The 13,178-nt window shown below is 41.8% G+C and overlaps 1 protein-coding gene across 7 annotated transcripts in view; it reads left to right on the top strand.

Moving 5' to 3' along the window:
• Window positions 1-13,178, top strand: part of LOC137056415 (calcium-activated potassium channel subunit alpha-1a-like) — a 139,856-nt gene that overhangs the window by 25,943 nt on the left and 100,735 nt on the right. For all 7 annotated transcript variants that reach the window (XM_067430499.1, XM_067430498.1, XM_067430501.1 and 4 more), the window contains exon 2: window positions 4,559-4,720. In XM_067430499.1, coding sequence (XP_067286600.1) covers window positions 4,559-4,720 — 162 coding nt within the window. The remainder of the gene's footprint in view (window positions 1-4,558; window positions 4,721-13,178) is intronic.

Raw genomic sequence — 13,178 nt, 5'->3', positions numbered from 1 at the left:
ACACACACACACACACACTGCCCCTAAACCTACCCATCACACACACACACACACACACACACACACACACACACACTGCCCCTAAACCTACCCATCACAGGAAACATTCTGCATTTTTACTTTCTCATAAAAACTCCTCCTGTGTGATTTATAAGCCTTTTGTAAAGTGGGGCCATGGGTAATGTCCTCATATTTCACCCTCTCCTGTAATACCTGTGTCATACCCATGGCATTATACACATTTGTGTCCTCATATGTCACAAAAACATGCCCACACACACACACACACACACACACACACACACACACACACTGTTGATAGCAAACACTTTTCCCTCCGGTGTAGCTTATTTTTACTGTAATAATAGCAAACTGATTTCTTGTCTAATTGGAATGGCTCTTGTTGTTACAGCCTGGCAGTATGTCCCATTTGTGATCCCATTTTTAAGATCTATGGCCAGTTGTGCAGCATCCGTCAGGTGAAGTGTCCACCATGTCCAACCATACAGCCTCTCTGAGACCCGGAGCGATAAAATCAGTGCCATTGTGAGCGGCTCTCGTGTCTGACACTGATCACCGGATAGATGCCACTTCTGTCCTCGCATTTCGCCATTTTTTTCCATTTCTTAATCCAGTTTACACCAAACACCAACTGGCTCTTAAATCCCAGCTGCCAAACACATAAATACATAAGACATAAATATTGTGTGGTTTGATGGCTAATAAAGCTGAGAGCGAGCGATTGATTCTGACTGTGTTTAGATCTGCTAACCGTCAGAGTTATTACCCGTTTATGTTTAAAAAACCACTGGCTCTGTTTCAGACCGTAGCGAGTGAGCCGCCCGTCTCCTGAAATAATCGATATTATCATTGAATCGAATCACAAGCTTGATAATCGAAATCGAATCACTACATCAATATTCCATAAAAATTATTTCATTGTAACTTTTAAGCATTAAAAACAACTTGTTTAATTGCAAGAGTGTAGAAAAGTGTGTGTGCATTTTGAGGAGAATCAGTGTGTAGATCAGTATCTGTAGGTCACGTGAGATGTCAGTCTGTCAGCACTGAGAGCCGAACAAGGCCATGAGAAACCACAGACACGCGTAATCACGTTACACTCAACAAATATGGGAAAACTGATTTTAAAAGAAGAAGGTACAGTCAGAATCAAATTAAAATGGACAATTATATATAATATGGAATATTGCAGTATTATAGATGATTTGTTGATGTACATCATTATTGTTCAATGTAGAATCAGAATAATTTCCCCAGAATAATAAGCTCATACGCAACAAACTGAGCTGCTCTGTGTATTCTGACAGCTTTCTATCAGAACCAACATTAACTTCTGGAGCAGTTTGAGCTCCAGTAGCTCGTCTGTTTGATCGGACCACACGGGCCAGCCTTCGCTCCCCACGTGCATCAATGAGCCTTGGCCGCCCATGACCCTGTGGCCGGTTCTCCACTGTTCCTTCCTTGGAGCACTTTTGATAGATACTGACCACTGCAGACCGGGAACAGCCCACAAGAGCTGCAGTTTTGGAGATGCTCTGACCCAGTCGTCTAGCCGTCACAATCTGGCCCTTGTCAAACTCGCTCAAATCCTTACGCTTGCCCATTTCTCCTGCTTCTAACACATCAACTCTGAGGACAAAATGTTCACTTGCTGCCTAATATATCCCACCCACTAACAGGAGCCGTGGCAAGGTGAAGTGTGGCCAAGTATGGTGACCCATAATTGGAATTTGTGCTTTGCATTTAACCCATCCAAATGTGCACACACACAGTAGTGAAAACACATACACACACACACAGTTGGGGGTTCGGTGTCTTGCTCAAGGGTCTCACCTCAGTCGTGGTATTGAGGGTGGAGGAGAGCGCTGGTTATTCATTCCCTCCACTGACCTGAGACTCGAACCCAAAACCTTTGGATTACAAGTTCGACTCTTTAACCATTAGGCCAGTCGTGAGAGATAATCAGTGTTATTCACCGGTCATAATGTTCTGCCTGATCGGTGAATATATGCCTGACAGACTGAGGATCGTTTGCTCACCTGGACCCAACGGACAAACATGAGCTTTTAGAAAGTAAAGTATGAGGGCTTTGATTCGTGTCCACCGTTTCCAATCTCCAAACGTCTCCGAAACAATTCAGCATCTTTCATCTAAATTCTGCCAGGAAAGTTTGAAGTGTGATAAAACACACGGTCTGCTGATACAATAAACATAATCCTGGCTAAAGCCAAAGGAATCTGAGCGATTTAACAACAGCGTTCGGATCACTTTCAGCAGACGAGGCCAAAAAAGGAAGAAACATCCATTTCAGCTGCGCCGATACGAGTCCAGCGCTAAACTCGTCAGGCTGAAGTTCATGTGACGTCTAAACCGTTACTGAGAAATCCCTGGAATACACACACACACACACACACACACACACACACACACACATACACACACACACACACACACACACACACACACACACACACACACACACACACACACACACACACACACACACACACACACACACACACACACACATCACATCACTGTACAGCATCTCTCTATCTCTCTGAAGACGATTAAAGATACAGCCGCTACTAAATTATATTTAAGACTTAACGTCGAGGGCTGTATTTCAGGAGCTGTAATGTTATCTGCAGCGTAAGTTTCCTCTATTAATTCAAAATGTCCTTCTCAGAGAAGACAATCCCTTACTGCACTGCAAGCCGATCTTAAATAATTCCCAAATGCTGGATAAAGCATGAAAATGTATAAGTACACTACCCAAAGGTTTTGGGGTCGGTAAGATTTGGCGGGAAAAGATGCATTAAACTGATCAAAAGTGACAGTAAAGAAATGTATAACGTAACGAAAGATTTCAAATAAATGCTGATCTTTTGAACTTTCTAGAAGTAGATGTATCAAGGTTTCCACAAAAATATACTGTTTTCAACACTGATAATAATCCTAACTGTGTGTTGATCATCAGATCCTCATCTGAGAATGATTAGTGAAGGATCATGTGACTCTGAAGACTGGAGTAATGATGATAAATTCAGCTTTGATCACAGGAATAAATTACACTTTACTATATATTCACATAGAGAACAGATGATTTACACTGGAGGAATATTACACTATTTTACTGTATTTTTTACTGACATTATTGGAAAAACATCTTACCGTCCCCAAACTTTTGAATGGTAGTCTAATGGTCCTATCCCTGTATGAAATATCTCTATATGAAATCATATTTCATACAGGGATAGGACTGTATGAAAGGAAGTCCTCCGTCATGTAATCTCCTCTGTGTCTCTGAAATATTGCACATTATGGATGTTAGACGGTAATGGTTGGTGCTGATGGTTAACTCATCCTGCTGAAGTGTTTACAGAGCATTTAAGGGGCGTGTGAATGTATCTGTGTGTCGGTAGGTCAGTGCTAACGTGTGTGTGTGTGTATTTCAGTGTGGCATGTAAGACCGACTGCTTGTGTGTTACGCGTCTCACATATGTGGCATTCTCTGGCCGGCGTGTTGAACCGTGACACCGGACTCCAGCACTGAGGTCCTGTTTTAGACACACAGCCCAATATAAGCCTGCATAGAAAGCGCTGTGTGTGTGTGTGTGAGAGTGAGTGACATCAGCATGTGAGGGTCACGTGTGTTAGTCAAATGCTAGACGTCATATGTGGGCCGTCGTATGATACTGTAAATGCTTTCTGAGCACAGCGTTCCACACAGCGTTATAAAAGTGAAATAAAATAAGCCACACTTCTGGACAGTTTCACCACAAGGGCTGAAGCACTGTTGTTTACTCATGACATTGATTATTTATAAATAATAATAATAATAACTTCTCTCTGAGAAGTTAACTGTCCTATGAATATTTTTACATTAATATATTTTATATGAATACATGTATTGTTATTTTTTTGTAAGCTTATATGAGATGTTTCCATCTATATTTGTGATTATATTTATGGCAATTAAACACGGTTTCCCCCAAATGACCATCACTGTAATGCAGACACACACACACACACACACACACACACACACACACACACACACACACACACACACACACACACACACTCACTCACTCACTCTCTCACACTGATCAAACATGCAGATACTCACATAGTCACTCACAATCACTCACACATACACACACCCCCACACACACACACTAATCACACATGCACATAAACACACACACACATACACCCCCCCCACACACACTAATCACACACGCACATAAACACACACACACATACACACAATCCCACAATTAAAATAATTAAATAATTAAAATACCCTTTTAAAGATTTTTTTTATTATAGTGATTTGAATTTGAGGAAGAACATGCCTTGATGTTAAAATAACATTGCGCTGCTAATGCTGATTAATCAGCTGTTTTTGTGCAAAATTGATATTTATTTATTTAGATTTTATGATGAAATGTGACCTGTCTGTTCTATCATGCTGACGGTGTGTGTGTTGTCTTGCTGATCTCTCTGTGTGTGTGTGTGTGTGTGTCTCCAGAACGTGCAGCGGGTCAGTAACCCGGTTGTCCTGAGCGACGGCGTGATTAAAGTCAGCGGGCGGGAGGCGGAGGCGGCGGCCAGTGAGGTGGGATGGATGACCTCTGTGAAGGACTGGGCCGGGGTCATGATCTCTGCTCAGACGCTCACAGGACGCGTGCTGGTGAGTCCTGATGCCGCTACACACACACACATACACACACACACACACACACACACACACACACACACACACACACACACACACACACACACACACACACACACACACACACACGCTCGCTCTCTCACACACACACACACTCTGTCTCTGTCATAGTATCAAGCTTAAAGCTTTCTAAAAACTCCTCCTGTGTGATTTATAAGCCTTTTGTAAAGTGGGGCCATGGGTAATGTCCTCATATTTCACCCTCTCCTGTAATACCTGTGTCATACCCATGGCATTATACACATTTGTGTCCTGATATGTCACAAAAACATGCCCACACACACACACACACACATTCGCTTGCTCTCACGCACTCTCACACACACACACACTCTGTCTCTGTCATACTATCAAGCTTTATGAATTATAACCCAACATGACAAGTAGATCGACCGGACGTTCACACGGAGCTTCGGTTAATGTCAGCGAGTGACAGACGGAGACTCACCACGAGGTTCACTTCATGACTAATGAACATTTTGTCATCTTTCATCCTCATGTCATTCCCATAGGACTTTCTTTTTCCGACAGGAGTGAGTAAATAATGACAACAATTACATTTTTAATTATGCTATTACTTTAATTAAATGCGGTTAAACCCACAGCGCATGTATTCGTTTAACTGAATCCCAGCCTTTGTGAATTCACAAACGCACTTTAGCAATTTCTATCAGAAATAATGAATGAAGCAGCGCTGTGATTGGACGATAGACTCGGATTGGTCCATCAAATGTTACTCACACACACACACACACACACACACACACACACACACACACACACACACACACACACACACACACACAGACAGATGTTGCGTGTTCTTGACGAGGGGGAAGGAAATGAGCGGTTTGGTGGGAATAATCTCATGAGGTTTTGTCATGGCGAGGGGCGGCACATGTTGGAGAACGTTACTGGGATTGTGATTGTACGACGGCTTAGAGCAGAGACTTAAACCAGAGCAGATTATCCAGAGTCTGATGCATCACACACACACACACACACACACACACACACAGACACACACACACACATACACGCTCAGACACACTTACACACACACGCTCAGACACACTTACACACATACACGCTCAGACACACTCACACACACACGCTCAGACACACTCACACACATTCACTTGCTCATTGGTCCCCACAATGTAATATAAACAAGGACACACACGCTCACACCACACACTCATGCGCACACACACACACGCCCACACACACTCACTCACGCGCACACACGCTCACAGACACACATACTCATTCACACACACACACACACACACACACACACACACACACACACACACACACACACACACTCCTCAAACATACACATACACACTCACTTTCTCACACACACGCGTATACACACAAACACACACACACTCCACACACACACTCACAGACACAATTCTATAACGTATCGTATATCACTAACAGGGTAATGTATCTCTCTCACACACACCTAATGTGCCAATGTTTACACACACACACACGTTTCACTCTCCTGGTGTGTCCAATCATATGACTTATTCATACGCCACAGGATGCTCCGGTTGCCATGGAGGAGTTATGTTTTATTGAAATACAGTACCATAAAAAAATATCATCTAATTTTATTTATTTATTTGTTTGTTTGTTTAAAAGGGAAAATAAACATTAATGAGCATCGTACATATCTGTAGTGACAATACATATACAAATACATAATACATGATGATCAAATACTAGCAATTAAGCTTACTGTGAATTAGCCAGACGGTTTGGTTTAACATGTTCTACTATCACAAACTAAGATTTCTGTGCTAAAACCAGGGTGAAGTGTGTGTGTTTGCATGTGCAGGTCAATTCATGAGTCATTTCCTCTCCAGTTTACAGCGATGGTCAGTAACCATGGTGACAGCAGTTAACCTCCCTACAGCTTGTGTGTGTGAGAGTGTGTGTGAGTTTGAGTGTGTGAGGTAGTGTGTGTGTGTGTGTGTGTGTGTGTGCGCGAGTGAGTATGTTTGTTTGCGCGTGTCTGTGTGTGAGTGTGTGATTGCGTTTGTGTGCATGTGATTGAGTGTGTGAGTGCGTTTGTTTGCGCGTGTGTCTGTGTGTGTGTGAGTTTGTGTGAGAGTGTGTGCGTGTGTGCGCGCGTGTGTGTGTGCGTACTTGTGTGTGTGTGTGTGTGTGTGTGTGTGTGAGTATGTTTTTTTGTGCGTGTATGTGTGTGCGTGTGAGTGCGTTTGTGTGCATGTGATTGAGTGTGTGTGAGTGTGTCTGTTTGCGCGTGTGTATGTGTTTGAGAGATTTTTTGTTAGAGTGTGTGTGTGAGTGAGTGTGTGCGTGGTTGAGCGTGTGTTTGTGTGTGCGTACGTGTTTGTGCGTACTTGTGTGTGCGAGTATGTTTGTTTGTGCGTGTATGTGTGTGTGCGTGTGCGTGTGCAAACGTGTGATTGAGTGTGTGTGAGTGCGTCTGTTTGCGCGCGTGTATGTGTGTGAGAGAGTTTGTGTGAGAGTGTGTGTGTGTGTGTGTGTGTGTGTGAGTGAGTGTGTGCGTGGTTGAGCGTGTGTTTGTGTGTGCGTACGTGTGTGTGCAAACTTGTGAGTGAGTGCGTAAGTGTGTGTGTGTGCAAACTTGTGAGTGCGTGCGTGTGTGTGTGCAAACGTGTGAGTGTGTGTGTGTGTGTGTGTGCAAACGTGTGTGTGTGTGTGCAAACGTGTGTGTGTGTGTGTGTGTGTGTGTGTGTACTGTAGTTGAGTTAGTTGTTTAGAGTTTATGTTTGCGTGCGTGTGTGTGTGTGTGTGTGTGCAAACGTGTGAGTGTGTGCGTGCGTGTGTGTGTGTGTACTGTAGTTGAGTTAGTTGTTTAGAGTTTATATTTAGTTTCTAGGACCCCTGTCAGTGTCGATGTGTCTAATTTGACACATGATGACATCAGTCCTTAGTGACCTGATCACGTGACCCCTGTGTAACCCGACCTCTTTCATTAAAGCTGCATTAGCTGTGACTGTATGAGGGTCCACAGTGATGATGCGTTTCTTCTTCCCCTCGCCAGAGCCGTTCTTCAGGGATATTTCAGGAGACGGTTTTAATAATTCATGTTCTGTCCGGCTGCGTTTGAAAACTGGTTTAATGAGTTTTTTGGATTTATTATTGTCCTGAGTTCAGGTGGCGAAGGTCGCGCTTCATTCACTCCAGAGGCTGATGTTAGTTTATTACAAGACTTTCAACAAATATAGATACAGAAATATACAACACTTCAGAATAAGATTATTATAATGAAGTTACTTTATTATTATTATTATTATTATTATTATTATTATTATTAAATACTGTTAAATATTATTAATATTAATAATACAAATTTACCAAAATTAATATATTTTTTTAAAGTGTTGTTAAATATAATTAACCAAAATGAATACAACAATTATTAACGAGTGTTTTTCTTCTCTTTATTAATAATAATAATAATAATAATAAAAATGATAAAATAAAAAATGATAAAAAAATTACAATATTATATGAAAGTATTATAATTATAATTATTATACATTTTTATAATATTAATACCATTTTCAATTTACTTTATTATTATTATTAAAAATAATTAAAAATCACCAAAATTAATGCAACATCATTTAGAAGTAAATTTTTCTTCTTTTTATTAATAAAATAATCAAATTAAAATAATATTTTTAAAATTATTATTATATATTATTTTAAAGTGTTATTATTATTAATAATAATAATAATAATAATAATAATAATTGTAATAAAATTGATAATTTTTTTATTTTGGTTAATTTATTATTACTGTTATTAAAAAATATAAAAATTATTGCAACATTATTTTATAAGTGTTATTACTACTAATAAAAATGAACTAAAATTAATACAACATTATTTAAAAGAACTTTTCTAGTTCTTTTTAATATTGTTATTATTATTAATAAAATAATAATAATACAAATTGACACAACATTATTTTAAAGATATTGTTATTCATTTTCATAATAATAACATTTTAAAATAACGTTTTAAAGTGTAAATATTATGATTATTAATAATAATATATTTGTTTCCTGTTATCACTGTAAAGCTGCTTTGGAACTATATGCTATAAATAAAGGTGACTAATAATAATAATAATATTAGTATATCAATGCAGTGTGTGTGTGTGTTGTGTGCGTTAGATTGGTCTAATTAGTCCATTAATACAATTTTTTACGTCAAAAGAACAAGCACAATATGATCATCCATTTAAAGTATTGTGAACTATATGAATGTTTGATAAGGAAAGTAATTATGCTGTGATTTCTCCAAATCGACCTGATTAAAGCGTTAGTGAGCGAGTGTGTCAGATTCAGATTAAGCATCATTTATAGGATCCTTTTGATCTCTCTCTCTCACACACACACACACACACACACACACACACACACACACACACACACACACACACACACACACACACACACACACACACACACACGTCTGAAGATCTCCTGACTGTAGTAAAGTTCCTCCGCCCTGGGGATGATGCCAGAGGAGCTGTGGAGAACATGACACACACACACACGCACACACACACACACACACACACACACACACACACACACACACACACACACACACACACACACACACACACACACACACACACACACACACACACACACACACACACACACACACACACACACACACACGTCTGAAGATCTCCTGACTGTAGTAAAGTTCCTCCGCCCTGGGGATGATGCCAGAGGAGCTGTGGAGAACATGACACACACACACACGCACACACACACACACACACACACACACACACACACACACACACACACACACACACACACACACACACACACACACACACACACACACACACACACACACACACACACACACACACACACACGTCTGAAGATCTCCTGACTGTAGTAAAGTTCCTCCGCCCTGGGGATGATGCCAGAGGAGCTGTGGAGAACATGACACACACACACACGCACACACACACACACACACACACACACACACACACACACACACACACACACACACACACACACACACACACACACACACACACACACACACACACACACACACACACACACACACACACACACACACACACACGTCTGAAGATCTCCTGACTGTAGTAAAGTTCCTCCGCCCTGGGGATGATGCCAGAGGAGCTGTGGAGAACATGACACAAACACACACACACACACACACACACACACACACACACACACACACACACACACACACGTCTGAAGATCTCCTGACTGTAGTAAAGTTCCTCCGCCCTGGGGATGATGCCAGAGGAGCTGTGGAGAACATGACACGCGCACACACACACACACACACACACACACACACACACACACACACACACACACACACACACACACACACACACACACACACACACACACACACACGTCTGAAGATCTCCTGACTGTAGTAAAGTTCCTCCGCCCTGGGGATGATGCCAGAGGAGCTGTGGAGAACATGACACACACACACACACACACACACACACTCACACACACGTCTGAAGATCTCCTGACCTGACTGTAGTGAAGTTCCTCAGCCCTCGTGATGATGTCAGAGGAGCTGGTGAGAACATGGCACACACACACACACACACACACACACACACACACACACACACAGAAATCTGAAGTGGAAAAGATACGTCTGAAGATACGTGCATGTTTGTATGTGTGCATTTGTGTCTGTGTGTATGTGCTGGTTTATGTGTGCGTGTTTCCATGTTTTTGTGTGTTTGTTTGAATGCGCTGGTGCGCATGCATGTGTACACACACAGATGCACACAAACTTGCACAAATACACACAAACAGACACACTCACACACATTCACACACACAGTCACATGCGCTTACACGCATGCACACAAACCCATGCGCACACACACACACACAGACAAACAAACACACTCATACACATTCTCACACATACACACACACACACACACACACACAGTCACACACACTCACACACACATGCACAAATGCACACACAAACAAACACACACACACAGTCACACGCACTCACACACGCATGCGCAAATGCACACACAAACAAACACACTCACACACAAGCACACAGTCACTCACACAAACACAAACAGACGTACGCACGCACTCACTCTCGCACACACACACACACACACACACACACACACACACACACACACACACACACACACACACACACACACACACACACACAGTCAAATGCGCTCACACACATATACACACAAACCCATGTGCACACACACAAACACACTCACACACATGCTCACGCACGAATGCATGCACAAACAAACACACAAATGCATACGCACACTCTCATACACCTACATACTGACTCGCAAAAACAGACACACACAGATGAGAGCACGCGCACACACTCATTCTGTCTCTCTCTCTCTCTCTCTCTCTCTCACACACACACACACACACACACACACACACACACACACACACACACACACACACACACACACACACACTGTCCATTCGCACTTCCATAATGAGCTCCTCTGTTCCTCCAGGCAGAAGTTTTAACCTTTTCCTCTTCAGATTTCTGCTCCCCATCACGTTCTTCACTAGAAATGGTAGTACGTTTCACAATGAATTTCAAAGAAACCGCATTTAAGATGACATTTCAGAGCTCTAACATTTCACAGCATTTGAGGCGACAGCTGAGAAAACACGGACACTTCCTCGACAAGCTTTACATTTTATTTAAAAGACCGAAAAGAAGGTTTTGGATCTGAAGAGGAGTTTGCTAATCTTCTACAGGAGCTAAAACTTGATCATGGCCGGTTCTACTTTCGAAAGTCTGTGGGACAGTTTGAGGATCTCATCCCGAGACGGTAACGCATCTGACGAGACTCACACACACTTCAGGAACCAATCGATCTGGAGATGATGTCATAATGTTAACATTTCAGTGCTACAGTTGTACTGACAGCAACACATTGACTTTCTATAGTCGCGGACACAAGGTTTAGAAAAAATTCTACAATTTATAACGCAAAAGGTTTTTATTGCTGTCTGTAGCAAACACATCTGCAGCTGTAATCTCATGAGAAACGCCACACCTGGCAAAGGTTAAAGGGTTAGTTCAGCCAAACATGAAATGTCTGTCATTAACTCCTCTCCCTAATGTCGCTCCACACCCGTAAGACCTCCGCTCATCTTCACACACAGTTTAAGATATTTTATATTTAGTCCGAGAGCGTATGCAAGTGTATGCACACTATACTGTCCATGTCCAGAAAGGGAATAAAAACATCATCACAGTAGTCCATATGAGACATCAGTGGGTTAATTAGAGTCTCTTGAAGCATCCAAAATACATTTGGGTCCAAAAATAACAAAAACTACGACTTTATTCAGCATTGGCTTCTCTTCCGCGTTTGTGTTCAATCCTCAAATAAAGATTCAAACGGTTATGATTCAGTGAATCGATTCGGATTTCACTGACTCATAACCGTTTGAATCTTTTTGTTGTGCCAGTGTTAAAAAAACAATAAAGAGAATGTTAAAAAAAAAAGAAGAAATAAATAAAAATAAAATGTCATGAATATTAAGACAAAACATTTAAAACAGAATCTCACGAAACCTGTCGAGAAAGGTTACACTGGAATGTGTTTCTTATGCAATGTTATTCCAACTTCACTCTAATTAAAAAACGCAGGCTTTTGTTTCAGAGATGAATGCAGCACACAGCTGACAGAAAGCGTTGTTACAGTAACTGAGCCGGTGTTTGTTCACCGTCTGCCGGAGCTCCAGCCGTCCGTGATTGATCCGGCTCACCTGTCAGGCTCACATCAGAAGCCCTCAGGACAGTCATGTGTCTCTGCAAAACAGCCTAAAATAGCCTTCGCTTGCTTTATGCAAAATACGGGTTTAAAAGTCATTGGTTTGATTCTCAGGAAGTTCATGAGCTTGTGTGTGTGTGTGCGTGCGTGTGTGTGTGTGTGTGTGCGCGCGCTGAATGCAGTGCAAGTCTCCTGCGTAACGTAAAGGAAATGTGACCCAGACGTTACGGTTTTTGTAAGATTGACCCAGTCAGAAAAGACACGGCTGAGAAAGAGATGCTCTAGTTTTGATTCTGCAGGGACAAACTCACTGTCCTGTTTTGTGGGCGCGCACACACACACACACACACACACTCACACACACACGCACACAGACTCACTCTCTCTCACACACTCACAGCACACACTCACAAACTCTCACAGACACAGCACACACTCTCTCTCAATCTCTTTCACACGCACACACACGCACACAGACTCACACACTCACACACACATTCACAGCCCACAAACTCTCACAGACACAGCACACGCGCTCTCTCTCTCTCACACACA

Source organism: Pseudorasbora parva, chromosome 21, assembly GCF_024679245.1.
Source record: "Pseudorasbora parva isolate DD20220531a chromosome 21, ASM2467924v1, whole genome shotgun sequence".
In the NCBI taxonomy this organism is placed as follows: Eukaryota; Metazoa; Chordata; class Actinopteri; order Cypriniformes; family Gobionidae; genus Pseudorasbora; species Pseudorasbora parva.
This window is presented reverse-complemented; position numbering and strand designations above follow the sequence as displayed.